Below are 27,252 nucleotides of genomic sequence, written 5' to 3'. Positions count from 1 at the left end.
AAGACCTTGAATATGTAATTCACGTTTTTATAACATCTCTGTTAGATTGCTAGATTTCCTTGCATATGGGTGTAAACAAACGTTTATTGGCCCTATTACAGTTGGCAGAAAATGCCCTGGCTCATAACTGGCTCCAGAAAAGGGGATTTGGCGATATCAGCAATGGATTAACCTCACTTCACCCGCTCCCTGTCTGTACACGGTGCACTTTAGTCATTATATTTGTTTCTAAAGTCTCAAATGGGCTAGCTCCATCTTATTCTGCTGACCTGCTCTGTCCGAACCCTCATCCCTGCTATGGATCCTCAGTCTAGCTGCTGCTAACTGCTCTGCACTCCTGACTTGTGCTAAAGTGTGAGCGCTCGTTAGCCGTTTCTGGGCTGAGGATGTGAAGCAGCGTCTTACTGTACCTTTGGTCTGCGTTTCTCTATCACGGTTCTTAAGACTTCAAACATTCCTCATTACTTCAGCGGTGTGGTATTACAGATGAAGTGGGCGTGTGCTTGTTGTCATTTACTTCCTTCTATTCTTAAATGTCTACAGCACTTGTACCAGGTTCAGTAGTTTTTAAACTTGTGATCGTTCTTTCTTTAATCACAGGTCATATCAGTTCAAGTCATTTAGGATTCTTTCACCGATTTCCTGTTTTAAACATTTAACAGGGGGACTTTGGGGACTTTTAAACTGAATGGTAAAATAGGCTAGTTGTCACTTTTTTGCTACTACAATCAAAATGTTACATATTACTATAAATTCCTGCTTATTATCCAAATGTCTGCAAATGGAGAAACACACTGCATTCTGCTTTTTTGCAAAATTGTCTCTAGAAATTCAGTTGGGAAAAAACATCCATCACATAGTAGCTTAAAGGGCTAATAATGATATCTGTGAAAATGTTCGGTTTGACTGAGGAGCCATGATACAGCATGTCTAGTGGATTATAATGCACCTCGTCTTTCCTGCTGAGTCCTGTTTGGAATCAGATATGAGGAATCAGATATGAGGAATCAGATATGAGGTCTGTTTTCACCATTCCCATGTAGAGCAGACTAACTGAGAATAGAGCCTTATGGGAAAATTATATTCTACTGATGTAGAGATGCACAGGGGAGACATGTGGTTTGTTTTGTAAGAAATACATCTCTCTCTCTCTCTCTCTCTCTCTCTCTGTATCTCTCTCTGTATCTCTCTCTCTCTCTCTCTCTGTATCTCTCTCTCTCTCTGTATCTCTCTCTCTCTCTCTCTCTCTCTGTATCTCTCTCTCTCTCTGTATCTCTCTCTCTCTCTCTCTCACTCACTCTCTCTCTCTCTCTCACTCACTCTCTCTCTCTGTATCTCTCTCTCTCTCTCTCTCTCACTCACTCTCTCTCTCTCTCTCTCACTCTCTCTCTCTCTCTCTCTCTCTCTCTCTCTGTATCTCTCTCTCTCTCTGTATCTATCTCTCTCTCTCTCTCTCTCTCTCTCTGTATCTCTCTCTCACACATTCACACACATTGACTCTCATAATGTACCTCTATATTTAATTCTCTCTGCAAAATGTAGGTCAGTGTTAAACTCATGGATCATGCATAGAGAATAACCACTGTTTCCAAAAGGTTTAGTTTGTGTTATAAAACCTTGATGACTACAAACAATTGTTTCTATTTAGAAGAGGAGGTTGAGGCCATGTTTAGTTTCTGATTACCAGCTCAATCCTACAGAGCCTCCAGTGGAAACAAAATGATGACGAAACGATCATCTCAAGATTGCTGGATTTCACAAAATGGAGGGTTTTCTTTCTCACAGGAATTGATTTCATTATGTGCTGTATTAAGAAGCTTCACACCTGCTGCCTTCATTAAACCGATGAAACACTGCAGATGTAACAAGAGACGTAAATGTAGTACCTCTTACACTCTGCTCTGCACAGTAGTCTGAAACAGATACTTGAAAGGCCTTACAAAAAACACAGCTATTACAGTATCGCCTTACTCTTAAGAGTCTATAGTGAAAGTGGCTACAATTAATTAAATAATGATAGACATTGTCCAGACTGTAAGGAACTCCACCAGACAAGTGGTGAGCAAATCAAATAATTCACTATTGAACGTAGATGTGTGTAAACACTCAGAGGAACGAAACATGAGGAACAGTTCAATAGTGTGTGTGTGTGTTTAAAAGGGGACATCTTCCACAGTTTCATCTCATTGATCACTCTCTCAGTGCCTGTGAGAATCTAGCCTCATCATGTATGTTTACACACTGCTTGCTCCTCTGTGAAATATACATTATTCCACTCAGTATAACCACTATCGCAATATTGTTCATATCAGATGTACCAGACGATGCCTTAATGAATACAACAGACGTATGAGCAACATCTTTAAAACATAGAGCTTTTAAAGGCTGTGTTAATGTGGCCAGTGGAGGATGTTGAGAAGTGAACCATCTCGGTCTGAGTCTACATCATGCCTGTCTTGCTCTCATAATGACCTTTCCCTAATTCACCAAAGGAGTTGAGAGGAAGTTCTTAATCCGTCGAGCTCTTTCTGTCTGAGTGATGCGTTGAAGTTGTTCACTCTGACAGCGAACGGGGACGGCGGATCATGCATACAGATATGAAAACTCATGGGAGCTTCCTGCAGCGTTTCATTTAACGTATCCTGTTGCGTCCCGGTGTGTTTCATTCATCATTAATTTACCCCTTAAGTGAAAAACACACAGCACTGCTTCCAGCGTCTCCCAGATCTGCACTGGTAATCGGTTATTGTGCAGTTGCACAAATTACACAGTGGCAATTCTCCTGCTCATCTGTGTCGCATTTCCAATTTGGACCATCAGTAAATGAGTGAACAGCAAAGGCCTCTGGTGCCACACGCTTCCCCTTCTATGCAGGCCGTGATGAAACGTGCCCAAGAGGATATCAGGTCCGGCATTCGTTTGGCTAGACTGCCGTCAGATCCGAGATGTCAGAGCTGCTGAGCAACAATGTTAGTAAACAGCTAAGCATGAGCTCATATAATGTTTCACTTGAATTATTCATCCTTAGCATTATTTATCCAGGTGGTGTTCCCTTCTTAAAAATTCGCTACAATAAAATAAATCTAAACATACAGAATAGGAAAAAACAATCCCAGTAAAAACGCCAGAAGGCATGTTAGAATGGACTGGTAATATGTTCAGTCCTGAACTGTACGGAACTACAGGAAATGTACAGTGTTCTTGGATTTTGGTTTGATAGGCTGACTTGGTTGACTTTGCTGTTCAAAGTTTAGTTGAATATCTAAAAGGGGTTTTTCTAAGGGGAGCCTCCTGTTGATGTGATTTGCAGTGTGTGGCCGCTGAGCCTGCATGAGTGGCCGCGTCCTCTGTGATGTAGGTGAAGTCATTGTAGTTCAGGTTGGGATCAGGGTTTGTTCTGACACGTTGTTTGGATACAAGTCTTATTTAAATGTCTCAAAACTTAACCCAAATTCTCAAGACCTAGAAAAGTCAACCTAGTGCATCTTAAATGAATAAAGTACTATTGCAAAAACTGGAGGTTTGTAGTAATTTTCCAAATATCCACTGCATGTCTATAAGCAGGCACAGACATTCTACTCCACAGAGCTCAATAATTCACACAGAGTGAATGATTTATCAGTTAGCTGGATCACAGCGAAATACCACACCATTACAATCATATAATCAATCAGTATATAATAATATAATATTAACATATAATAATCAGTATTTGAACAATATGACTTGGTCTCAGCGAGAGTGCTGGTGCAGTTGTTAGGACGAGCTCTCAAGTTCTAAAGACCAGCCATCCAATTTAGTTGCTTTCAGGCTGCGTATTGTGGTGTAATGTCGGAAGTGAGCTGGGGGTCTACATTACCACGTTGTGCTGACCAGACCTCCCTTTTACTTTAATTGCTGTGGTACTAGTTTAATATGCTGCATTACACCCTATGTCAGGAATATGAAGGCCCAGAGGAGGGCGTGGTGCTGACACGGCCTTAAACGCTGAAGGAAGGTCTAGGCAGCGTGAGATTGCAGTATATTTGTGGATCTCGTAAAAAAGACAGATAGTAACAGCATTTTTTTTGACAATGATATGAATGCAAAATACATTTTGTCAATAATGTGAATAATTTCAGTGGTAGAAATAACAAACGCTAAAAATCTTTTAATATTTTTCTCTCCTGCTGTTATTGTTGGATTATATTATTGTTATTGCCAGAGAAACTGAAGATATGCCACTAATGTTCTGCCACTAATGGTCTATGCACCATTTTGCTTTACTCCCACAGGATATCAAAACGGCAGATTCCTTGAAACAACATGGAAAAGTTATGAATATTTCAGATTTAGAGCAGGGGTTGGACTGGTGAGAGCTTTGACTTAAAACTTTGTGGGAGGTCCAGGAAGGACAATTTGTTTTTCCTAAAGTAAGATGATTTCTAATTAAATATATTGTAATACCTATTTGTGAGATCTAGTTGGTATAATACTTATCTTAGACTTCGACTAAGTCTTTGATTTCCATGTATATTTGGCAAAAATTCTTACATTCTGCATTGCACAAACCACAGTGGTTTATACATCTGCATGTGGTATCACCTTAGTCATTAGTGAGATGTTAAATAAGATGCCTCTTATGAATAAGGTACCTCAAAATGAGTAACATATTGATACCATCACTGATAAATAAGTATCCTATTCCTATCTAAAAAGCCAGTTGATCTCTTCGGTTCATATCTCCAGACACAATGACACAGATTCTGGCCCACGGCTGAAGCAAACAGGTTTTATTTAGTGTACATTGACAGTCACTGAATTAAAGTGAAGTATGGATGGTGAGGCCTGCTGTATCACATCTGAGTCGGTCCGCATCCCCCCCCCCCCCCCCCCCCCTCCGATGTGCAAAGCTGCAGATTACATTTTTCCACCCCAAGGTTCCAGGCTCAGAGGGGAGGTGTGACATGCGTGAAAAACCTGCTCCGTTTGAGGCGTGGGTGCACTGACGCACCTCTGAATGTAGGAGCTCTTAGCAGAACTCACTGGGATTTTCAGACGAGGTCAGGCAGGCTACGCTGCAGAACCGTGAGCCTTTCGGGACCGGGCTGCACCTGGAAACCTGAATACCAAAGCATGGTACGTGCCACTAATGTTCTATGCAACATTTTGTGTTATTCCCACAGGATATCAATATTGCAGATGCCGTGGAACACAATCATAAAAGTTATGAATGTTTAAGCTTAGAGCAAGAGTTGGATCTGTGCTTGGGGGCTTTGCCTGCATAAACCGGAAACTTTGTGGGAAATACAAAAATGCTGTTCTGTCTTGTAACAATTCCTCCAAATTATTTGTGAGGTCATGTTCATGACCAGGAAGCGTTTGGATAGAATATAGATAAGAATGAACTAAAAGTCAAAAGAGCTGGTGAGGGTGAGTTAGTAATCTCTTTTACTTAATGAAGCTTATCATTACCTTGTATTCAGACATGGGGAGGTGATCTTGTGATCAGAGGGTCGTGGGTTTGATTCCCAGCTCAGCCGTGACTGAAGTGCCCTTGAGCAAGGCTCTTAAACCCAGCTGCTCCCCAGGCACCGGGCTAGGGCTGCTCACCGCTCTGGACATGTGTGCACCACAGCCCCCTAGTGTTCACTTGTGTGTGTGTGTGTGTGTGTGTGTGTGTGTGTGTGTGTGTGTCTTCTCACTGCATGGCTAGGTTAAATGCAGAGGACAAATGCTGATTGGATGAAAATCACAATTGGTAAATTAACTATTCATAATTAGCAGTGATTGTTTTGCTAGACTGAGTGATTCTTGGAAAAGTGAGAAGATCTGAGTTTCTGTGTGAAGTCCATGGAAGTGTGTGTCAAAGTCAAATTTATTTATACAACGCATGTTGTCACAAAACATCTTTACAGTCATATGTGTCTAGATGCCTAATGAATAAGTCAGAGGCGATAGTGGCAAGGAAAAACTCCCTATGATGGCAGGGATTAAGAAGAAACCTTGGGAGGACCGAGACTCAAAAGGGAACCCGTGTGCCATTTAGCCGGCCCACTAGCAGAAGTCCGTATTTATAGTTCTAATATAGTTCTATAGTTATAGTTATAGTTCTAATATAGTTCTATAGTTATAGTTATAGTTCTAATTCCAGGCTGAGTAGTCACAGTCCCTTCAAAGCAGATGGTGAGCCTCAGGTAGGAGTTGGCATCAATGCGTCCTCTTACGGCAACGGCACATCCATCCACGACATTAGCACATAAATGGCAAGCCAGACCATCTTCTAGGTGCATGTATGGAATTATCTTTGGTAGAAGCATGTAACTAAGATATAAAATACAGGTTGAGTATGTGAACATCAATTTGACCAACCATCAATTTAAGCAAACGTACATAGCTCACGTGCCAGTGATTAGTGACATAACTAAAGGGAGAGGCCTGGCGGTGACTACAGTCATGAGGGCTCACTGAGCCATTGCTTTCCACCCAAATCATTATCACAACTACAGTGATCACATGACATGCCTGGATGACAGCATCAACATCTCAGATTACCAGAAGATTCAATGACTGGGGGTCCCCAAGCTCCACACCTTCACATTTATATTAACTGAATGCTTGATTTAATTTAGGTGAGTCTTAAGTCTAGATTTAAAGATTGTAACTGTGTCAGAAGCTCGGATCGGAGCTGGAAGGCTTTTCCAAAACTGAGGGGCTTTAAAAGAGACAACTCTGCCCCTGACTGTAGTCTTGCTCATTTTTGGAACCAAGATTAATCCTGCATTTTGGGAGCACAGAAGGTGAGATAGGTTATAGCATGCAATGAGTTCACTCAGATATTGTTGAGCAATAACGCTTTATATGTCAACAGAAGAATTAAAAAATCAATTCGATATTTAACTGGAAGCCAGTTTAACACTGATAGAGTAGGACTAATATGATCGAATTTTTTAGCCCTAGTTAGGACTCTAGCTGCAGCATTCTGTACAAGTTGGAGTTTCTTAAGGGACTGTTTAGAGCATCCAATTAGAAGACCATTACAGTCCAATCTTGCACACACATGCTTAACTTGAAAGAGGATTTTGAAGGAAGAAAAAGATCAAGAAAAGCACAGTTCAGTTCTCAATTGGAGATGAAGTGTATTAAGCTCACAAGGGTGGGGAACGCTGTGATGTCAATCAGCTGTGGGTGAAGATGTTTGATGGCAAACTGGTCCAAGGTCACAGTAGCAGCAGGATTGACTCACCCTTCTCAACTTCAGCTAGACGTGGATAGGAAAGCCTACAGTTCAGTTGTGCATGATTCAAAAAGACCCAACTTACAATATAGGTACCAGTGTGCTGAATTATTTGAATTCTGTGTTTATAATGACTGTTCAAATGTCATATTAAGTAATGTGTTCGTCTTTCTGTAATACCTTGGTATAGTATTTGTTTGACATGTTTTTATAGACTAAATATAACTCTATTTAAATTCAGATATGGTTCAAAGAGAACGGGATTCCTATATAGTTAGAATTATGAGTCTGTGTGAATGTCTTTGAAGACATGACAGTACAAATATGTGCTGTCTACAAGTATGTAACTAGCTGACACTTATTCTGCTGAGTGAGTGTGATGTGTTAGAAAAACAAACACATCATTTACATGATTCTGAACTGAATGTTGGCTCTAAATTGACTTGTTTACAGCTATAATAAACCCCCTTATGCTCCTAGTAGAGGCAGTTTTGCCTAGTTGCTGGTTTGGTTTATTAGGTAGTGAAGTGTACGTGTGGATTTTCCGTAAAACCCCAGTGTGACTTCAAACCAGACAAGTGTTGCCGTTACATAAATTAACATGTATTTATTTATTTAATGGAACTAATGATCCAGTGAAATCTGATATTCTAGTGAAACCTGTTGAACTGAAATCGTATATGGCTGTTAAACCATAAATTAAGCTTAACTCCTTACACTGAAGGCCTGCTAATTGCTCCAGACCCTAATTTCTCACTCTTATTTTTCAGTCTTGTAAAGACATACCCTTCATATTTGTATTATTGAATGATTTACAGTACTTAGGAGATTAATTGCTATTTAGGATTCTAGACTAGTAAGCCTGTAGTAAGCCTGAAGTTTGAGAGGTTAATATTTTACAAGGCTGAAGGTATTTTCTTGGCTTCTGTTCTACCGTATAATTGCTGTCGTGTTTTGTGTGGGCCGGTGATGCGGACTCCTCTGTCTGTGGTGTGATGTGGGTGAATCTGCTGGTTTCATGACATTACTGAGGTGACGATGGTTTATGCTTCTCTGGCTTTCTCCGATGCTTGTGCAGTGGTGTTCTGGTGCTCTGGGCTACCCCCTGCCTGCCCAGGGCAAGACAGAGCAAAGGTTTCATACACCGCAGAGACTCTGACATAATCAGGCCAGGGCTGGTCTCCTTACACCACACAGTTATTTTAAGGTGTGAAAGGACAGAGTTTGCACTGCATGTGCAGAGACTTTGGCTTTCCGGTTTTTGCTTGTTTTTAACATTGGGAATTGCTGTTGTTATCTGAGGCCACATGCTCAAACGTAGACAACCATGTGCTCTATGAACACAGAATGCAATCTGTAGACATACAGTCTCATTTAGTAACATTGGTGGTGTGTGTGTGGTGGCTCATTCGGGAGAGATTTTAAAAGCACAGCTCAAGTTCTCAAACACAGCCTCAGTTTGATCTCCGATGATGCCACAGCCATCCATGGCCGGGAGATCAAAACCCCCTCTGCTCTCGGAGAGGGAGGTGTGGTATGCTTTCTCTCTCCTGTCAATTACAGTGACACTGTCCAATCATGGGTGTCTGTAAGCTCATGCATCAGAAGGGGGTGGATAGCAATGTCCTGTGAGCGTGTTACACTGCCCCCAACATTGCATGAGACACAGCTTACAAAAAAATGTGGCAATTGGCTGCATGTGACTCAGCAGAAGCATGTGACAGGCTTGGTCTCCCAGGTTAGCAGCTGTCAGGTGATAAGGTGGCAGGGGAATTACTTGACGGGTGGGAATTGGCTCTTCCCCCCCCCCCCCCCCCCACTGAAAAAACCCCAGTCTCATGCCCCTTAAGGCCCACTGTGCCCACTAAGCCCAGTATGTGTTGCAGTCGTCCATCAACGTATCAACGTTTTTATATGGTGTAGATGTAATCGTGCATTTATGATGTGGATAATTATTTGCTCAAGGCCGTGGGAGTGAGCAGAGAGGAGCATCTTGGGTGTGATGCACTAGTGTAAAGGGCTTCCTATAGCATTTTCAGGTAGCAACAGTGTCAAGCTGAAGTTACATGGAAATTAATGAAAACTCCACATTTAATATCGTATTTTACATTTTAATATTTTACATAAGGATCCGTCTCTTTCTGCCCAATGTAATTTACAGAGCTAGCCAATCAGCTGTGCTGACCTGTGAAGGCCAAGGCAGGGATAACTGCAAATCTGCGGTGTCAAAGAAGTGTTTGACATAAGAGTGTGGAAGAGTAGAGGCTGTAGGCGGGCTGTGATACTAGAGGAGGTGAGCCCTCTGAATGGAGACAGGTGGACGTAGGTCAAGGACTTCAGTGGCATTCATGAGAAAACCACTTGTTTGCTCTCAACCAGTCTGTGCCGTGTCACAGCCTATTCGATCTGATTCATCTCTAGCATTCAGAACACACCCCCTATACACACACACACACACCCACACACACACACACACATTCTCACACCATGCTTCTATGCACAATTCAGATGGCTCTATATGGTGTCAGCAGTACAGCACTGACTTTCTCAAACCCAGCCTCTTGGTAAATTACATTTTGAATGCCCTGATGTAGTGAGTTGGCCAGATGCACAAGGTTCTGACCCAGTATCAAACAGGTTTATAAAACGTCTTTTTAAACTCTAATGAACATATCACATGAATTACAAAAGATGTGGAAATGCAAAGATTAACTATATTCCAAACACATTTTACCAAAAGGATCATTTATCTGTCTTGCATTTCTTTTTATGCTTAACTGGATTAAATAAATGTAATGTAGTGGTATGCTTTTAATTGCAGTTGCATGTATGAATTCAAAGGTAGACTGTTTTCTTTACATTTCCTAAGATAAATAACTGAATGCTATAAGCTATATAATCAAGCTATAGTCATCCTTGTTCCTTTTAGCAGGACATCTTGTAAAGTGCTTCACTAATTTTTAATTGTACAAATATATTCATGTTCCTGGACCTTGCAGCCGCAGAATGAATCTTAATACCAATATCACATTTCATAGTCGTATTTATTTGTTTGGATATTTATTTATTTAGGAACTGATGTGGCTTTCTTTGGTAATTCAGTGACATTTCAGACCTTAATCACAGACAGAATATAACTTCCAATATTACTGCAGCATAAGTGCACACAGGGCAGACAAAATCAATAAAGTGCGTCTGTAATTGCCAACGCTGAGCTCAGTCTGTCTCTGTCTCAGACATTGCTTAATCTCTTTTAGGTGAAATCATTTCTGCGTATATCTACAACTATGTTAATACATCAATACAGCTATAGATAAGCTACTGAGTACCATTTGATGCTGACGACCTAATGTGTGTGAGTGTGTGTGCACAGTCCTGAGTTGTCCATCTTCCTGCGAAGAGTTTGTGAGCTGAAGCTGTTTACAGATTCCTTGCAGATGCTTGTGTGATATAAAGCAGTGAGCCATCACTGGGTAAAATTGATGAATGGGTGGCTGACCATAATGGCAATAGTATGAAATTGGATACTTGGCATTTCTAGATTTAATTTACTGTAGGGCCTCCATTGGAGGAACACTGCACCACAGTCTGTGTCCTCGTGACAAGCACCTAATTATTTGAACCCATCCAAGTGAAGACCTTCCCGAGACGAACAAGCGTGCGGTCCGCAGCCGGAGTGGGCCGGCTGGCTGGGGAGGATGGATCTCTCACGCCGATGCATTATACATACAGCAGTGGAGGAGATGCAGATGGTTCCTGGAACTGCCTCTGTGTGTGCGCTCACCTGCCTCATACTTTCTTCAGTCTCATTTCAAAGGGAGTTTCCTAGCATTGAAGTGTTTATGTTGGGGTTTTATCGCTCAGGGTCAGCTGAATTCATGATGGATGTCAGTTTTAACGGCTTGTATGCCAAAGAGTAGCATGCACAATTCAAATAAAGACATGGGACTGTTATAGAATATGTACGGAATATTACAACTGCCTTCTCTCTATTTCAGGATAGGCAATTACAGGATCCGCCTACTTAGCAATATTTCAATGTAATTGATTTAAGTTTAGTTTTATATAACATCAATGTCTTTTCCATTGCCTGATTTTACACATACCTCATGTTTACTTGGGAATTTCTTCTGGTGTTGCATTCTTTAGTAATTCAATGGCAAAAGGTGCCATACACATCTCAGATCTTAACACACATACACAGACTCTTAGATATGTCACAATAGATAGGAATTCATTTCTAATTCATATCATTTCGTAGCCCTAAAAGTTTCACAGTGCTTCCAATCAGCATATTATTGGAATCGTGCAATTCATAAATGTCCCTTATGCTGGAAAAAAACCAGAGCAGATGTTTTATGTGACTGCACTGTGAAGTGATGTTAGTAATGTCATGATGGGTACTTTGAGAAGTAGAACATTAGGGAGGCCATTAGTGTTGTGTTACGCACCAGCTTCTATTTCCTTTCACCGCTGAGCAGATGTGATGCTGCTGTTTGTCTGTCTGAGGTTTTTAACACGCATCAAGGAGAAAGGCGGACCAGAACCAGCCGTGCTCACGGGCACAGACATGTTCAGCTTCCACAGGCTTCTGTCAGCCTGCCCTGAGAAATCGATTCAATATAGGACCTGTCTGTGATGACATATCCACTTCCTCGCAAAAGAAATGTAGCAATTACCATGTCTTGAATGTTTTGCAAACTAGAATTAACTTGTTTGCTGAATGAGTCATTGAAATAAATGGCTTTGTATGATAGGATGAACTCTGGATGAAGTCTGTGTCACTGCTCACAGTATTAATAATAATACATTTTTTTATACAATATTAGCCCAGTCTAGCATCTCTGGGTTGGCAAGGTTAGGGTGACCATATTTTCATTTAGGAAAACCAGGACACCTTGGAGCCGGCCGGGGGGGGAGGGGGGTTGCGGCACATATACTGTGGCATGCACTCACTTAACATAGGCCCACGCAATCCTATTTACATGTTATTTACAGTTGGTTTATTAAAAATGTTTTTCAGTAAAAATCAACAACAAAAACTCCAATAACAAATTATGCTGATGTCATAGCAACCGAGTCATCCACCGTTAATTATGACAGCGAGAGCACATGACATCCTTGAATGGAAGCGCACAAGGTGTCGCTCGGGAGTGTTCCCGCTGGGACACAGCACTGCATGGATTACTGATACCGGTTCTGATCCGGCACTTCGGATTCAGCTCATGGAAGAGCACTATATGAATATTAGAAAGTTTAATTTAGTGTGGATGAGCACGAAAAATATCATAGCAAATCTATTCAGCATTGAGTTAGCCAGCCAAAGGTGGGCTTTGAGAACATCTTAATAGTAAAATTTCTTTTTTTCTTGAGAAGTGCGACATGCTTAGGAGGCTTACACTGCTTACACTAGTCTCCAGCTAGTCTCTAGTCTCCTGCTAGTCTCCAGGTTTTCTCCAGCTAGTCTCCTGCTAGTCTCCAGCTAGTCTCCAAGTAGTCACCAGTAGCTGACCTAACACATCTAAAATGACTTGCAGGTGAGTTTTGTTTTTCAGTTTTTCTTATAGTGAGACGGAATATTTAGCTCACAATAATGATCATTTTATTGAAAAGATATCCATGATTTCATCAAAAGACCTGACATTAAAGAAGGTGCTAGTAGTCTTGTTGGCAAAGTCTTGATCACAAACACAAACTGAAATTGCTTGGCGGGGGAAATTCCTCCTGCTTCCTATAGAAAGCAGAGATTCAATTTCACATCAATGTAGGAGAATTGTACCTCATTTGATTTCTCCTGCTCTTCTTGTGTTGTTGTTCTGACGTTCTTACACCAAACCTCCGTCCCTCTTTTGGGAGGACAGACACATGCTTTGTCTCAGTCAGCTTGCTAACTGTCCTACTCGCAGAGTGAGCTTTGGGTTCCTGTACAGCAGTGCAGCTCTCTGGCGAACATTTTGTTCACGTCTGGTTGTGAAATTGGATGAGGGTGGAGGTGGGGGTGGATTGAGTACTAGGAAATCAGGATGGAGCTGTTCTCCACCACCCTCATTCTACCTCCTGGAGCGTGGAGGTGAGTTCACGGCAGACGGTGTGAAAGACAAGCGAGACACCGGTGTTGTGGAGGGTTTAGTGTGTGTCAACAAAGATATTTCTCATTCTACATTATTGCTCAACGCTCGTTTGCGAGACCTAACTTTGGTTGAGCTCCACTTCCTGCACCCCCGTGTCAGCGTGTCTCGCGCCAGACAGCCCCCCCGAGCACGGTTCCTTTTTGGAAACTAGACGTGTCTGAGCTTGTGTGTGCGCAAGTGCATTCAGCGCATTCTCATCATTGGAATAAGACACTCTGCTTAGAAGCGATTTCAGGAACAGCGTGAGACACTGAGCACGAGGCATTTAATAGCAAATCCGACCTCAGCAACATGAATGCAGGTTTGGCCATGCAGCCAGACGCAGTTCTCTGTGAGGAGGGCCGTCAAGGTCAGCGCTGGTGTGTCGGCACGTGTTCTGTCATAAACACCATAAATGCCCAAATCCTTGCTCACAGGCATTTGTACAACATCTTTCGAGTGCTGACACAGAGCACCATTCCAGAATAATCCATTTTTATATCCATTTTAATAGGAATCTATGCAAAGCAAAGATCTCAGGATTCACCGAGCAGGATATCTCATCTTGGAAACTAGAGACAAGTGCATTGCTGGAGGTAGAGACTGGTGTCAGATTGATTAGTCAGGCCTGATATTAGCCAGTGCATGATGTGTTCCCTAAGGATCTATGAGCACTTGCAGGTGACCTTTTGCCTTAATGAAGCTCAGAATAAAATCAGAAGAGAATCTCCAAATGAATCCTTTACTATCAACTTCAAAATGTTAACGCACATGATACGATAATGGGTATTCACCTACAGGATGTTAACGCTAGATTTGCACATGGCATCAATGAACGAGATAAACAAGAATGAGCTATAAACTCTAGGCATCTTAAAGTAAGATTGCTACATGACTCTTTTCAATGTGCTAGCAATAAAAATTCTGGGGGGAAAAAATCAGAAATTCTTTCAGATCGACAATCTGTGTATGTAGCTTCCAACTCCATACTGCTAATGCTATCTACATCTGCATATATAATTGACTATGATGGGAAATATGATAGACTAATGCAGATTATGAAAATACAAAATAAAAGATTTAATTTTGTTAGGATTCTTTTTTGTGTGCGTGTCGCAGTTACAGGTGCAGTTGAACACTTTGCCAGGTAGGGGGCAGTGTGCCTTACGCCCTCTCCCTTCATGCTTCCCTGGACATCGAAACTATTGAGAGAGGTACAGTATGTTTTCACAGACTTCAAACCTCCCTGGCACTCGGTGCTTCAGTTCCTCTGAATCTTTCCATCTCAGCAAGCGTATGAAAAGTAGTCTCGGCTCTCTGTCGCATTGTCCCATGAGGCCAAGCAGCTGTCTGTGACTCAGCAGTGAATCATACCTCCAGCACTGTACCACATGCATAGGGCCTGTAGACAGGTGGGTACATTAAGCAGCCGACCAGAAGGGAAGTACTCGGACTTAATCCAAGTGTGCGTTCACACACACACACAAATATCTGTAAGTACTAACCCATATAATAGGGGAGAAACACCCAACACTGTTTAATTTCATCTGTATCTTCAGTTACATGCTTGCCGCTGCTTCTCCGTGTGATTCAGGGGTGTTTCTGATTTATTTCTTGCTGATCCACTGGGATTTAGGCTGAATGCTGGATTTTGGTCTTTTGTCTTCTGGTTTTCTAATTTATTTTTGATGTATTTTTGTTTTGTTATAAACTTGACCGGAGATGTTTCAAGGGAGGAACGTGGGGAAAGCAGCTATGAACCGTGATATGAACCCAGTAATGAATCCTGATGAATACTGGTCAGCCGAGCTTATCTCTCGTACCCCACCCATTTATTATGGCCTCCTCTTGCTTTTCGAGCATAAAGATCCATCGCCACTGAAGTAATTACATTTGCTCTTACACAAGGTTAGCGCACTGTGTGCCGCCTGCCATTTGAGCACCAACTGCCAGCATGTTAGTGAGTTCCTCTTTCAGAGGAAGGATGCAGAGGGGGGAGAGAGTGATGCACAGAGCTGCATGTTAATAAACATAATGAAGAGTTGTAGACTGTGTGGACCCCTGCAGGGGAGGTGTGTGTGTGTGTGTGTATCTGTGTGTGTGCGTGCGCAGGGGAGGTGTATGTGTGTGTATGTGTGGGTGGGTGTGTGTGTGTGTGTGTGTGTGTGCAGGGGAGGTGTGTGTGTGTGTGTGTGTGCAGGGGGGTTGTGTGTGTGTGTGTGTGCAGGGGAGGTGTGTGTGTGTATGTGTGTGTGTGCAGGGGAGGTGTATGTGTGTGTGTGTGTGTGTGTGCGTGTGCGCAGGGGGGCACAGTGATAGGGAAACACGTGCTCTCTTTCAGCACAGCAGCCTGTAACAGACGGTGGTGGCATCAGGGGGCCCTGCTGCAACACAATAGGAGTAAACATGAGAAGTGTCTCACACTGATTGACGAGACTCATGTCAAGCGAAGGCCCAGGCTGCCTGCCTCTTTCACTGTAGCGGGGAGCATCTTGGCCTTAAAAAAAAAGTATTTTGTTGTTGTTTTTATTTTTACGGAATAAATCAAGTTTGAGTCTGATCTGTCCATAGTCTGGTAGGAGGGTGACAGGATGGTTGGGCCAGCTCAGGATTTTAGGGGGAAGTGTCCTTGGTCAGCACATCACTAACAGCTGTATTCAATTAGCCCATCCAGCCACGTACATACCCATATACACATCTGACCACCTCTGCCTGATCCAGTCGGTCAAAATCTACCAGTCAATACTCCTTCCATCTCTTGTTTGCTCATTAATTCTATTTCTTTGTCTCAGTTCATTCCCACTTTCCCTCCATGCACTGCTGGCTGGGGTGTCTGGAGATGTTAACTATTCTTCTGTCTAGCAGGTATAAATATTGATGTGCAGAGAGGCAGTGTGGCTGTCAGAGGGTGTTCAAATAAAGACAGAGTGCAGGCGAAGGAACAGGGATGTTTGGAGTGCACATCCTCTATGCCCTTTGGAGTTTCAAAGCTGCCACACAGAGTAAGTGTTTCTCATCTCACAGGCTTGCCTAAAGAATCCCTTATCATAAATCTAAAGGTGCCAGAGGTTATAGTGTATTGGCATAGCAGCATCCCTAACACTGTGTGTGTATGTCAGCTATTTAGTCTCAGTTACACATAATAAAAAAATTAATAATCTTGTATTGGTGTAGCCAAGCCAACTTGAGTTTGGAGTTCATATGTGGTGTCTTGGTACGTGTGTGGCTTATCTGTAAGAAAATGGTGAGCAGTTCTCAGTTTTACATTCTGTACTAATACTCAGTAGGATTTCTGGATTATTTTCATTCAACTCTGCTGAAAAGAAATTACAGTTTAAGATAATGAAGATTTTGAGTACTTTCTACAGTCTCTTATTTTAGAGTAACTTGACACGCAGACTCAAATTCTCTCTCTATCTCTGTTTCTCTCTCTCCCTACCTCTCTCCCCACACACACATACAGTCCCCATACAGACACCACAGAAATGCATAGACTCAAGCAAGGCACGGCAGCAGGTGCTAAGATTAGGTGCAGTCCTCTTTCCACCACTCTGCAGCGCGGTGCATGTGAAACAGTCTACAAACGACACCATCTGCTCCCCTTTGGCAGTCCTGACACACAGCTATTCACTGACACAGTGTAAAACGTATCGATTTTGCATTTTGAGGTTCGTTTTCACCCCGTTTTTCATGCGCACGAGCTAGATTGTATTGCATCTAACCTCGGCACCCTGTGCCTCTTCCTGGTTTGGTTATGGTTTGACAGGGCGCGCGGATCCCAGCTCCACCACAGCACTCGTGTGACAGCCTTTTCACTGTGCTTTGGGTTTCATGAATATACCAATGCCTATGCCCCAGTTTGGCTCGCACACTCACTACCTGTCAACTCAGGTGTTGACAGATGACACGGGCTAAAATTAGCTGCACTGTTGTTTTAGGAGCCCATGGCTTGATGTGTGATACTTCTGTGTCCTCTACCACTCCTGCAAGGTGACTACCAACCATGGTTCAACACCAAGTCAGACAGTGTGATACTATTTACTATGTTAGGAGGAAATAACCTATTTTAAGACAACTATTTTAAGTATTGTAAAACAGCACTAGCTAACCTCGTGCTCATTTGCTTGAGGGCTTCTGTTAAAATTTAACTCATATTTTCCTCCAGGATGCTTGTGATGAATGACACGATCACATATGTATGCCATTTCCTTATTGGTTGTCCATCTCTTTTAGAGACAAAAATATGGGCACAAAATATATAGAAAATGTCAGATTTTATTCACTGCAGCTCATTCCTCTTCCTGGTCACTCAGGTCAACTTCTCATCAGAGCAGAAGCTTTTGCCGTATCTGTGATATATCGATTTCATGTTGAGAACAAGCGAGCGGTGATAAACAACACGCTGTTTTGATGGAGGAGAATATCCTGGGTGTATTCGGAGACGTAAAACCGCTAGACCTGTGTGAAAAAGCAGAATGTTGAATAACATCAGGACTCAGTCACTTTACCTAATCCACCTCATTATCACCTCGTCCTCAAAGGAGCATTTCGCTGAAAATTGCAAATGTGCCTCACTAGTTAGATGTTTATTTGTAGAATGCTAACTGCACCCCTCACTTTAGCATTCATAACACGATTATCATTTTAATGAAACTCCTGCATGAAAGCTTTATAACGATTCAGTTGCAGAGGATATTTTTCAGTGATGCATTATGATGAAGTGGAGATTATCTTCACTAGTTCATGGAGCTGTGAACTAAGCCGTTTTCCCAATATCCACAAACAATCCGGATCTTATACTGAAATTGCCGTGTTGTGTCAGATGAGAAAAAGATGGATTCATTTTGTGTATCTTCCTAAATCAGATCTCAGTATTCAATACTTTTGCAAAATGCATCACACTTATTTTACACTGACTAGTTTGAGGTTCTTAAAAAAAAAAAAACACTTTAACATGTGCAAGAACTAGATTTTATTATGTCAAAATTTACTAGGCAATAACTTTCCCTGTTGTGGTAGTAGTATGAAGCAGCATGGATCCGTCTTATCAAATCCGGCATATAAATCAGCAGAGTCAAATCAACAGTGACAGAAAGACAGGGAGGGTTTTCACAGTGCTTTGACACTGATGGAGAGACCTGTGCCCCACTCTGCCTTACACACCCTGTCCCTGATGTCTGTGTTGACAGATGAGGACACACTAAAATCGGGAGGCTGACAGTTCACAGCTACTGCAGCTGAACTGCTGTACCAGCTCCACTGATCGGCTCACTTAAAAGCTTTACTTGTTGTTAAACCGAGGCAAGGTCTCTCACAGGGGCACCCGTCCGTCTGCGGCTAGCTCGCATGGAAGGAGGAACAGGGCGTGGATTTGAAGTGATGGGCAGCGAGATGGGCCGGTCTTCTTCCATGCAGAAGCCCGCTGCACTGAAGCGCCTCCTTCCTGCTCCGAGTCGTTTACTCCGTGAGGGTAACACTCATTCCTGCTCCGAGTCGTTTACTCCGTGAGGGTAACACTCATTCCTGCTCTGAGTCGTTTACTCCGTGAGGGTAACACTCCTTCCTGCTCTGAGTCGTTTACTCTGTGATGGTAACACTCCTTTATGCTCCGAGTCGTTTACTCTGTGATGGTAACACTCCTTTATGCTCCGAGTCATTTACTCCGTGAGGGTAACACTCCTTCCTGCTCTGAGTCGTTTACTCTGTGAGGGTAACACTCCTTTCTGCTCCGAGTCATTTACTCTTCGAGTAAATGACTTTGTGAGAGTAACACTCCTTCCTGCTCTGAGTCGTTTACTCTGTGATGGTAACACTCCTTTCTGCTCCAAGTCATTTACTCTGTGAGGGTAACACTCCTTCCTGCTCTGAGTCATTTACTCTTCGAGGGTAACACTCCTTTGGTTCACCAGCCCTGAATTGTGCCCGGGCCTGGGTCATCTCTCCTCTTCCTCCCTCCTCTTCCTCTCTGTGGCCCGTACCCCTGCACCTTCTCCACGCGTCAGGCCGTGTTGTGCACGCCAGCTCGGTGTGGGGGGACATTAAGGAGTGTTGTTGAGGGGTGAGTGTACTCGTGTGTAAAATGCAGAAACCTTTTCTTCTCTTGCTCTCCCTTTCTCCTGCTAGGTCCCTGCCTCACACAATGCTTAACCATTAACAGTAATGATCTGAGGTGTAGACCGCAGTGGGACTTTCCTGACATTATACAGCAGACCCTACAGTCCTGCTGCATTATTTCACACACAACATTTACCCACTTTACTCTCTGTGGCCTTCTGTGGTCTCCTGTTGTGTACATTAACCCCGAGGTGACCTGTAGGCTGGGCCATTAGATAATAAAGTTAATAAACTGTAGCAGATAATAGCGAGATCATGACTGTATATTTCTTTTTTGAACAGGCAATGTTTCTCTTGTGTCTCCAATAAAGGCTGAAAATGCTTTATGAGAGTGAAATTTGAAAATCAATTTATTTGCCAATATAAATTCATTGTTGTAAAACCATGCTTAAATAGATACACAATTACATAGATCTTAAAGTCACACAAATGAACTTAACAGAATGTTTCAGGAGCAACAGAAGTACTGAGAAAAAAATGTCTGGAATTGTGTGTGCTAAAATCAAGCAGCAAAAGCGTAGAGGACTGGTGAGGAAATGTGAGGGGAAGACAAGAGGAACTTCCTGTTAAAAATCATGTCACACTCTCTTCTTTAGTCTGCCTTTAGTGTTCTGGACAGTGTACACCAGAATCCAGCACACAGGAACACCCAGGACTTGCATATCTAATCGATAACAGTCTCGATCCCTCTATAGGTCAGCGTCAGGACACAGAGAGAACTCCTCCAGACCATCTCGATCCCTCTATAGGTCAGCGTCAGGACACAGAGAGAACTCCTCTAGACCATCTCGATCTCTCTATAGGTCAGCGTCAGGACACAGAGAGAACTCCTCTAGACCATCTCGATCCCTCTATAGGTCAGCGTCAGGACACAGAGAGAACTCCTCTAGACCATCTCGATCTCTCTATAGGTCAGCGTCAGGACACAGAGAGAACTCCTCTAGACCATCTCGATCCCTCTATAGGTCAGCGTCAGGACACAGAGAGAACTCCTCTAGACCATCTCGATCCCTCTATAGGTCAGCGTCAGGACACAGAGAGAACTCCTCTAGACCATCTCGATCTCTCTATAGGTCAGCGTCAGGACACAGAGAGAACTCCTCTAGACCATCTCGATCCCTCTATAGGTCAGCGTCAGGACACAGAGAGAACTCCTCTAGACCATCTCGATCCCTCTATAGGTCAGCGTCAGGACACAGAGAGAACTCCTCTAGACCATCTCGATCCTTCTATAGGTCAGCGTCAGGACACAGAGAGAACTCCTCCAGACCATCTCGATCCCTCTATAGGTCAGCGTCAGGACACAGAGAGAACTCCTCTAGACCATCTCGATCTCTCTATAGGTCAGCGTCAGGACACAGAGAGAACTCCTCCAGACCATCTGCTCTAATCTCTGTGTACATTTACAAATGCCTATGTCTCTGGTACAGTCTCTGAGAGGCAGGCGGGTCTGTCATGACCAGCACTAATGAAGAACCGCTGGGTGGAAGACCCAGTGCTGTCAAACTGAGCACCATCCAGTTAGTACATCCTTAAGCACACTCGCAAATCTAGAAAGCCTCTGTCAGCATATGAAGAAAACTCAATGCTAAATTATACTTTTCCCACACACACTAATCACCTCTAACCAGAAGTTGCAGTGTTCTTTCAGAACGTGACTCCTGAGCCGCCCCTATTGTGAATGTGAATAAAGTGAAGTTCTTTGTTTTGCATACAGTAACCTTGGCGCTGAGGTGCTGGTGCTGGGTTGCCATCTGGAAGCCACAGAAAGCAGTGGCACAGAAACATTAGAGCTGCCCATGAAAGTGCCCCCTTCAACTCCACCCACCCCCACCCCCACCCCCACATCCACCTCCAACCCCTCTGCCCCTCCCAGCCTCCATGCCCTTCCCCATTGAGGACGACTCTATGAACATGGCCTCCTAGTGTTCTTTAAGTGTGGCTTTAGGAGACAAATCCATTCAGGTGTACTTATACAGTCCTTTGCTTCAGGCTGAAGGTTGAATGAAAGGGACTGGAACTAAATTAACGCATCACTCTTTCCCTTCATTCCATAGGTGGAAAACTCTTATACCCCATGGGGCAGCTGGTGAAAAAGGTAATCTTACATTCTCTGTGCTGCTGTAACGTCCCAGGTGCTTATGGCATCACTTCAGCTAAGGGCGCTTGGATACTCTTAAACGTACCAGTGGACCTGATGATTGTGCAATGGTGCCACAGTGTGGTGATCTTTAGAGACACATCACTTTAGTGAATTTTACAAATTTTGTAAACTTCCTTCACTGTGTATTTATTTAAAGCATTTTAAATCTTCTTTGAATAATATATAATTTTATATTTGTATGTATGTATTTATACATATAAATACAAAGTGAATGAACAAAAGAAAGTGAAAATACAAAGTGAATATTTGGTGTTGAAATAATAGTTTGATGACCCTTTCAATTCTAGGTACACTTACACAAAGTCCAATATGACTAACCAATTAAACCCAAACAGATGATGATAATTATAATTTTCTTCATATGTAAGTGGAAATGTAATTAACTGAAAAACAAACTGCTGTGTAGGAGGCCTAACACTGGGTGAGGAACAACTAAACAATGAAGGTGTTACATCCCAGCCCAGGCTGAGCTTGTGGAAGACCGTTTCATGTCACAGGTCATACACAATGGCAAAACTGAGCACAAAAACTAGGCACAAGGTAGTTATACTGCATCAGCGAGGTCTCTCACCAGGCGAGGTCTCTCCCAGGCGAGGTCTCTCACCAGATGAGGTCTCTCACCAGGCGAGGTCTCTCACCAGGCGAGGTCTCTCACCAGGCGAGGTCTCTCACCAGACGAGGTCTCTCACCAGGTGAGGGCTCTCACCAGACGAGGTTTCTCACGAGGCGAGGTCTCTCACGAGGCGAGGTCTCTCACGAGGCGAGGTCTCTCACCAGACGAGGTCTCTCACCAGACGAGGTCTCTCACCAAGCGAGGTCTCACCAGACGAGGTCTCTCACCAGACGAGGTCTCTCACCAGGCAAGGTCTCTCCCAGGCAAACATTCCAACGCAGCCTGGAGTTTCATTATGTGATCTACAGGCTCTTTTGAAGGAGCACAAATACATGGGCCTGTACATCGAGGACCATAGATGCAGTGGTGGGCCCAGGAAACTTGCAGCAGATGCAGCAGATGACGCAATATGTCTACTTCCCATCAAAACTGGTACATGTCCAGCAGAGCCTTCAGAACTGGCAGAAACCAGTAGGATCCAGTACACCCATCTACTGTTTGGAGAGGAAGAACTGTGGTAAAAAAAAAAAACAAAACATATGTGGATGTAGAAAAAGTCCAAATGACTCAATTATGCACGAAAACGTAGGAACTGGGATGCAGAAAAATGGCTTCAGGTGCTCCGGAGTGATGAGTCAACATGTGAAATATTTGACTGTAATAGAAGACAGTTTGTTCAAAGGGCCGGGAGCGCAATAATGAGTGTCTGCATGCACAGGGAAGCATGGTGAAGGTTTCTGGCAAGATTGTGGCTGCATTTCAGCTGACGGAGTTGGGGATTTGTTCAGGATTAATGGTGTTCTCAATGCTGAGAAATGCATTTGGAAAAAAGAAAAAACGTTTCCATCATGCAGCACCATCAGGGAGGTGGTTGATTGGCTCCAAATTTATTCCACAGCAGGACAATGAACCAAACTGTCTTCAGCATGAAGGAGACCTGGAAGTGATGATATGGTCTCAACATCAAGTCTGTCTGGAATTACATGGACAGAAGGATTTGAGAAAGCCTACATCCACTGAAGATCTGTGGTTAGTTCGTCAAGATGTTTGAAACAACCTCCCTGCAGAGTTCCTTCAAAAACCTTGTGCAAGTGTAGCTTGAAGAATTGATGCTGTTTTGAAGGCAAATGTGATCGCACCAAAAATGTGTTTGATTTAGATTTCTCTTTTGTTCATTCACTGTGCATTTTGTTTATTGACAAAAATAAACCACTAACACTTCTGTTTTTGAATGCATTCTTGCTTTGCAGTAGAGAGAGAGATGTAGAGACAGAGAGAGAGATTAAAAATTCCAGTGGAGTACACAAGGTTTTCAGAGTAACAGGATGTTTGTTCATCAGCTGAAGTACTTTGCTTGCACAGCTCATGAAGAAACTCAAACCTCCTGTTTCTCTGGAAACCTCGTGTACTTCACTGGGATTTATATATATTTTCACTGGGATTTTTAATATCTATATCGGTTTCTCTCCAGTGGGTCGAAAACATACATAGATGAAATTTTTTCAGAGCCCAGAAAAATGATGTGAAGCTTCTGATTGGCCAATTGTCATAATTAGGAGTGAAGTGGGAGTGGACTGTTACATATAGAGCCAGTGCATCTTTCTTGAAGCCCATAGAAGTGTTCAAACAGAGTTCTCGATGTCCAAATAAGGAGGTCCACAAGAAACAGTTCTGTCAGGAGGTTTAGGCAAAGACTTTGGCACAAAAGCTTGAAAGGAAGGCTACTCCAAGTGTTCAGTTACTAACAAAGTACACTTCTGACCCACTGAAAATCTGCAAATCTCTCTCTTAGCAATTATTTTGAGACAACATATCCTACATTCACAATACAGAATATGAAAAAGTGAAAAATAGTTTGAATGTCTTAAGCCTCAACCTTATCTGATCCTGAATTACATTTTTGTAGGAACGCTGCCGTCATTGTGCGGATGATGACACACAAGCATCTAGTCCAGCAGAGAGCAACATTCCCAACCATATCCACCCAGCCAAACGTTCCCTGTGGAACCCACCGTCTTCTGCAGTCAACCCCATAGACATCACCCCCCAGATCACCAAGAACCACCGCAAACTTCTGAAGAGCTCCTCGTCCCTTCAGCAGCTCGGCGGCGTTCTGGCTGGTGTCAGCCCGGACAATGCTGAACGTCTGACCCAGGTTCAGCGTTCCCGCCAGAGGCTTATGGAGGAGGTGTGTGCCAAGTACAGGAGCGGTGCGGGCACGCGACCGATAACCCGGCAGCAAGTGGCTCGCATCTTCGTGGAGGACGTGCACAAGCTGCTTTACTGCGAGGTGCCCAAGGCGGGTTGCTCCAACTGGAAGCGTGTGCTCATGGTGCTGCAGGGTCATGCCTCCTCTACGGGCGAACTAAGGCACGAGCAGGTGCACTACGGGAAACACCTGAAAAAACTGGACTCCTTCGACCGCAAGGGAATCGTGCGCCGCCTGGAGGCCTACACGAAGGTCCTCTTCGTCAGGGAGCCCTTCGAGAGGCTCGTGTCGGCCTTTCGAGACAAGTTCGAGAGCCCAAACTCATACTATCACCCAGTGTTTGGGAGGCCCATCATCTCCAGGTACCGAAGGAACCCGTCCCAGCAGGCTTTGCGCACCGGAGCAGGTGTGACTTTCAAGGAGTTCATCCAGTACCTGCTGGACGTTCACCGGCCCGTGGGCATGGACATCCACTGGGAGCCCGTGGCGCAACTTTGCAGCCCCTGCCTGACACACTATGACTTCATCGGCAAGTTTGAAACTATGGAAGAGGACGCCAATTTCCTCCTGAGACATATCGGAGCTCCCGCTAACTTAACTTTCCCCAGTATTAAAGACAGGAACCCAAACGCAGCAAGGACTTCCTCACAAATTACACGCGAGTATTTCATGCAGCTGAACTTAACAGAGAGGCAGAGGGCATATGACTTTTTCTTTATGGATTATCTAATGTTTAACTACTCTAAGCCATTCAAGGATTTGTACTGAAGATGATTGTGCTAAGGGATTTGTAAATGGAACTACTGAGATTGTTGTTTGGTCTACTGTAGGTCTACTGAGTTTTGTTTCAGTCAAAATTTTCATTATTCTGTAAAAATGAAAGAAATTTCTTCTTCTTATTATTATTATATAATTCATTATCATATTATTATTATTGCTATATTATTATTATATTATTTATCATATAGCTGTTATTATTATTCATGTCATCAATTATATTAATACATTCTGCTACAAGCAGGCTGGTTCTTGCAAAAGATTGACACGTTTTCAAAAATCACAAGCAGATGTACTCTTCAAAGAATAATAATGTGTACCAATTTTGAGTTATTTATGAATGAATTACATTGTTTACATTGTATTAATCTTATTTCATTATGTATATATGCCACTTTAATGTTGTGACAATGATCAGAGAAAATGGCAAATAGCCTGTGTAAGTTACACTGGAGGTTTGTAAACTCTACATTCATGGTAAATTTAAGAGTATGATTGTTGCTTTGGATATCATTGTTTGTAAATGATGAGTATACAGTATACTGTGGGTTTAACTGAGCTTGTGTGGTTGCCTTGTGTGGTATGTTGTCTTGTATGTCTGTCACAATACAATTTGTGGGTCAAAAATGGCTTGAACATGTTCTGTTCCAAGCATGGGTAAAGGACCAGAGCTGAGCAGTTACTTGTATCGTGTGAACACATAGAAATAGAACCATCAACTATTCTAATTCAGTAACATGAATGTATAATTTGCACACAATACAGCATTGTTTAAAACATGGAGGATCATGACTTCACAGTGTACAGTCATGCAGTGTAACACCCCTTAATACTTACTCACAATTGTTACGTTATCAGTTATTTTTGAGTTGTATCAGGGGAAGCACCAAATGAACACAATAACTCAAAGTAATAATGTTGTCTTAATTTTAAGATCAATATAGTGACATTTTTGTGCCATTAGCATTTTACTGTTAATGATAATATTGCATTTAGATAAGATTATTTCAATAATTTGGTACACGACTCTCCTTTGAATAAATAAATAGGTTTTTCAGCAGTGGAATGCAATAAGATAACCTGCGTTGATTTGACGTTTTACAGAAAGTGTTTGCATCAAAACTGACGTTGGTCCTTAATGTCCTGTATGTGTGTGCCCTCTATGTGTGTGTGCCCTGTATATGTGTGTGCCCTGTATGTGTGTGTGTGCCCTGTATATATGTGTGCCCTGTATGTGTGTGTGCCCTGTATGTGTGTGTGCCCTGTATATATGTGTGTCCTGTATGTGTGTGTGTCCCCTGTATGTGTGTGTGCCCTGTATGTGTGTGTGTGTGCCCTGTATGTGTGTGTGCCCTGTATGTGTGTGTGTGTGCCCTGTATGTATGTGTGCCCTGTATGTGTGTGTGTGCCCTGTATGTGTGTGTGTGCCCTGTATATATGTGTGTCCTGTATGTATGTGTGCCCTGTATGTGTGTGTGCCCTGTATGTGTGTGTGCCCTGTATATATGTGTGTCCTGTATTTGTGTGTGTGCCCTGTATTGTTGTGCCCTGTATGTGTGTGTGTCCCCTGTATATATGTGTGTCCTGTATGTATATACACATAATATGGGGAAAATGAAAAAGCTCTATGGGAAAAATTGTTTCGTTGTGTTGGAGACAGGAGCAATTCTCCCCAGCAGAAGAAGATACCCCCTCCCCTCTGTATGTATAAATATAAAAAGATACCCCCTCCCCTCTGTATGTATAAATATAAGATGATACCCCCTCCCCTCTGTATGTATAAATATAAGAAGATACCCCCTCCCCTCTGTATGTATAAATATAAAAAGATACCCCCTCCCCTCTGTATGTATAAATATAAGATGATACCCCCTCCCCTCTGTATGTATAAATATAAGAAGATACCCCCTCCCCTCTGTATGTATAAATATAAGAAGATACCCCCTCCCCTCTGTATGTATAAATATAAGAAGATACCCCCTCCCCTCTGTACGTATAAATATAAGAAGATACCCCCTCCCCTCTGTACGTATAAATATAAGAAGATAC

At 42.8% G+C, this 27,252-nt stretch overlaps 1 protein-coding gene across 5 annotated transcripts in view; it reads left to right on the top strand.

Moving 5' to 3' along the window:
* Window positions 1–26,431, top strand: part of LOC143526854 (carbohydrate sulfotransferase 8) — a 36,117-nt gene extending 9,686 nt beyond the window's left edge. For 3 of the 5 annotated variants that reach the window (XM_077021573.1, XM_077021574.1, XM_077021575.1), the window contains 2 exons: window positions 21,498–21,538; window positions 24,124–26,430. In XM_077021573.1, coding sequence (XP_076877688.1) covers window positions 21,498–21,538; window positions 24,124–25,194 — 1,112 coding nt within the window. In that variant the 3' untranslated portion in view covers window positions 25,195–26,430. Of the gene's footprint in view, window positions 1–12,370; window positions 16,329–21,497; window positions 21,539–24,123 lie in introns of those variants that run through there. The other 2 variants (XM_077021577.1, XM_077021578.1) reach the window with 2 other exon arrangements.
* Window positions 26,432–27,252: the final 821 nt, after the last annotated feature.

The sequence above is a fragment of the Brachyhypopomus gauderio genome, chromosome 11, assembly GCF_052324685.1.
Source record: "Brachyhypopomus gauderio isolate BG-103 chromosome 11, BGAUD_0.2, whole genome shotgun sequence".
NCBI classification, from domain to species: Eukaryota; Metazoa; Chordata; class Actinopteri; order Gymnotiformes; family Hypopomidae; genus Brachyhypopomus; species Brachyhypopomus gauderio.
Note: the sequence above shows the minus strand (reverse complement) of the source record. Positions and strands in the feature narration are given on the sequence as shown.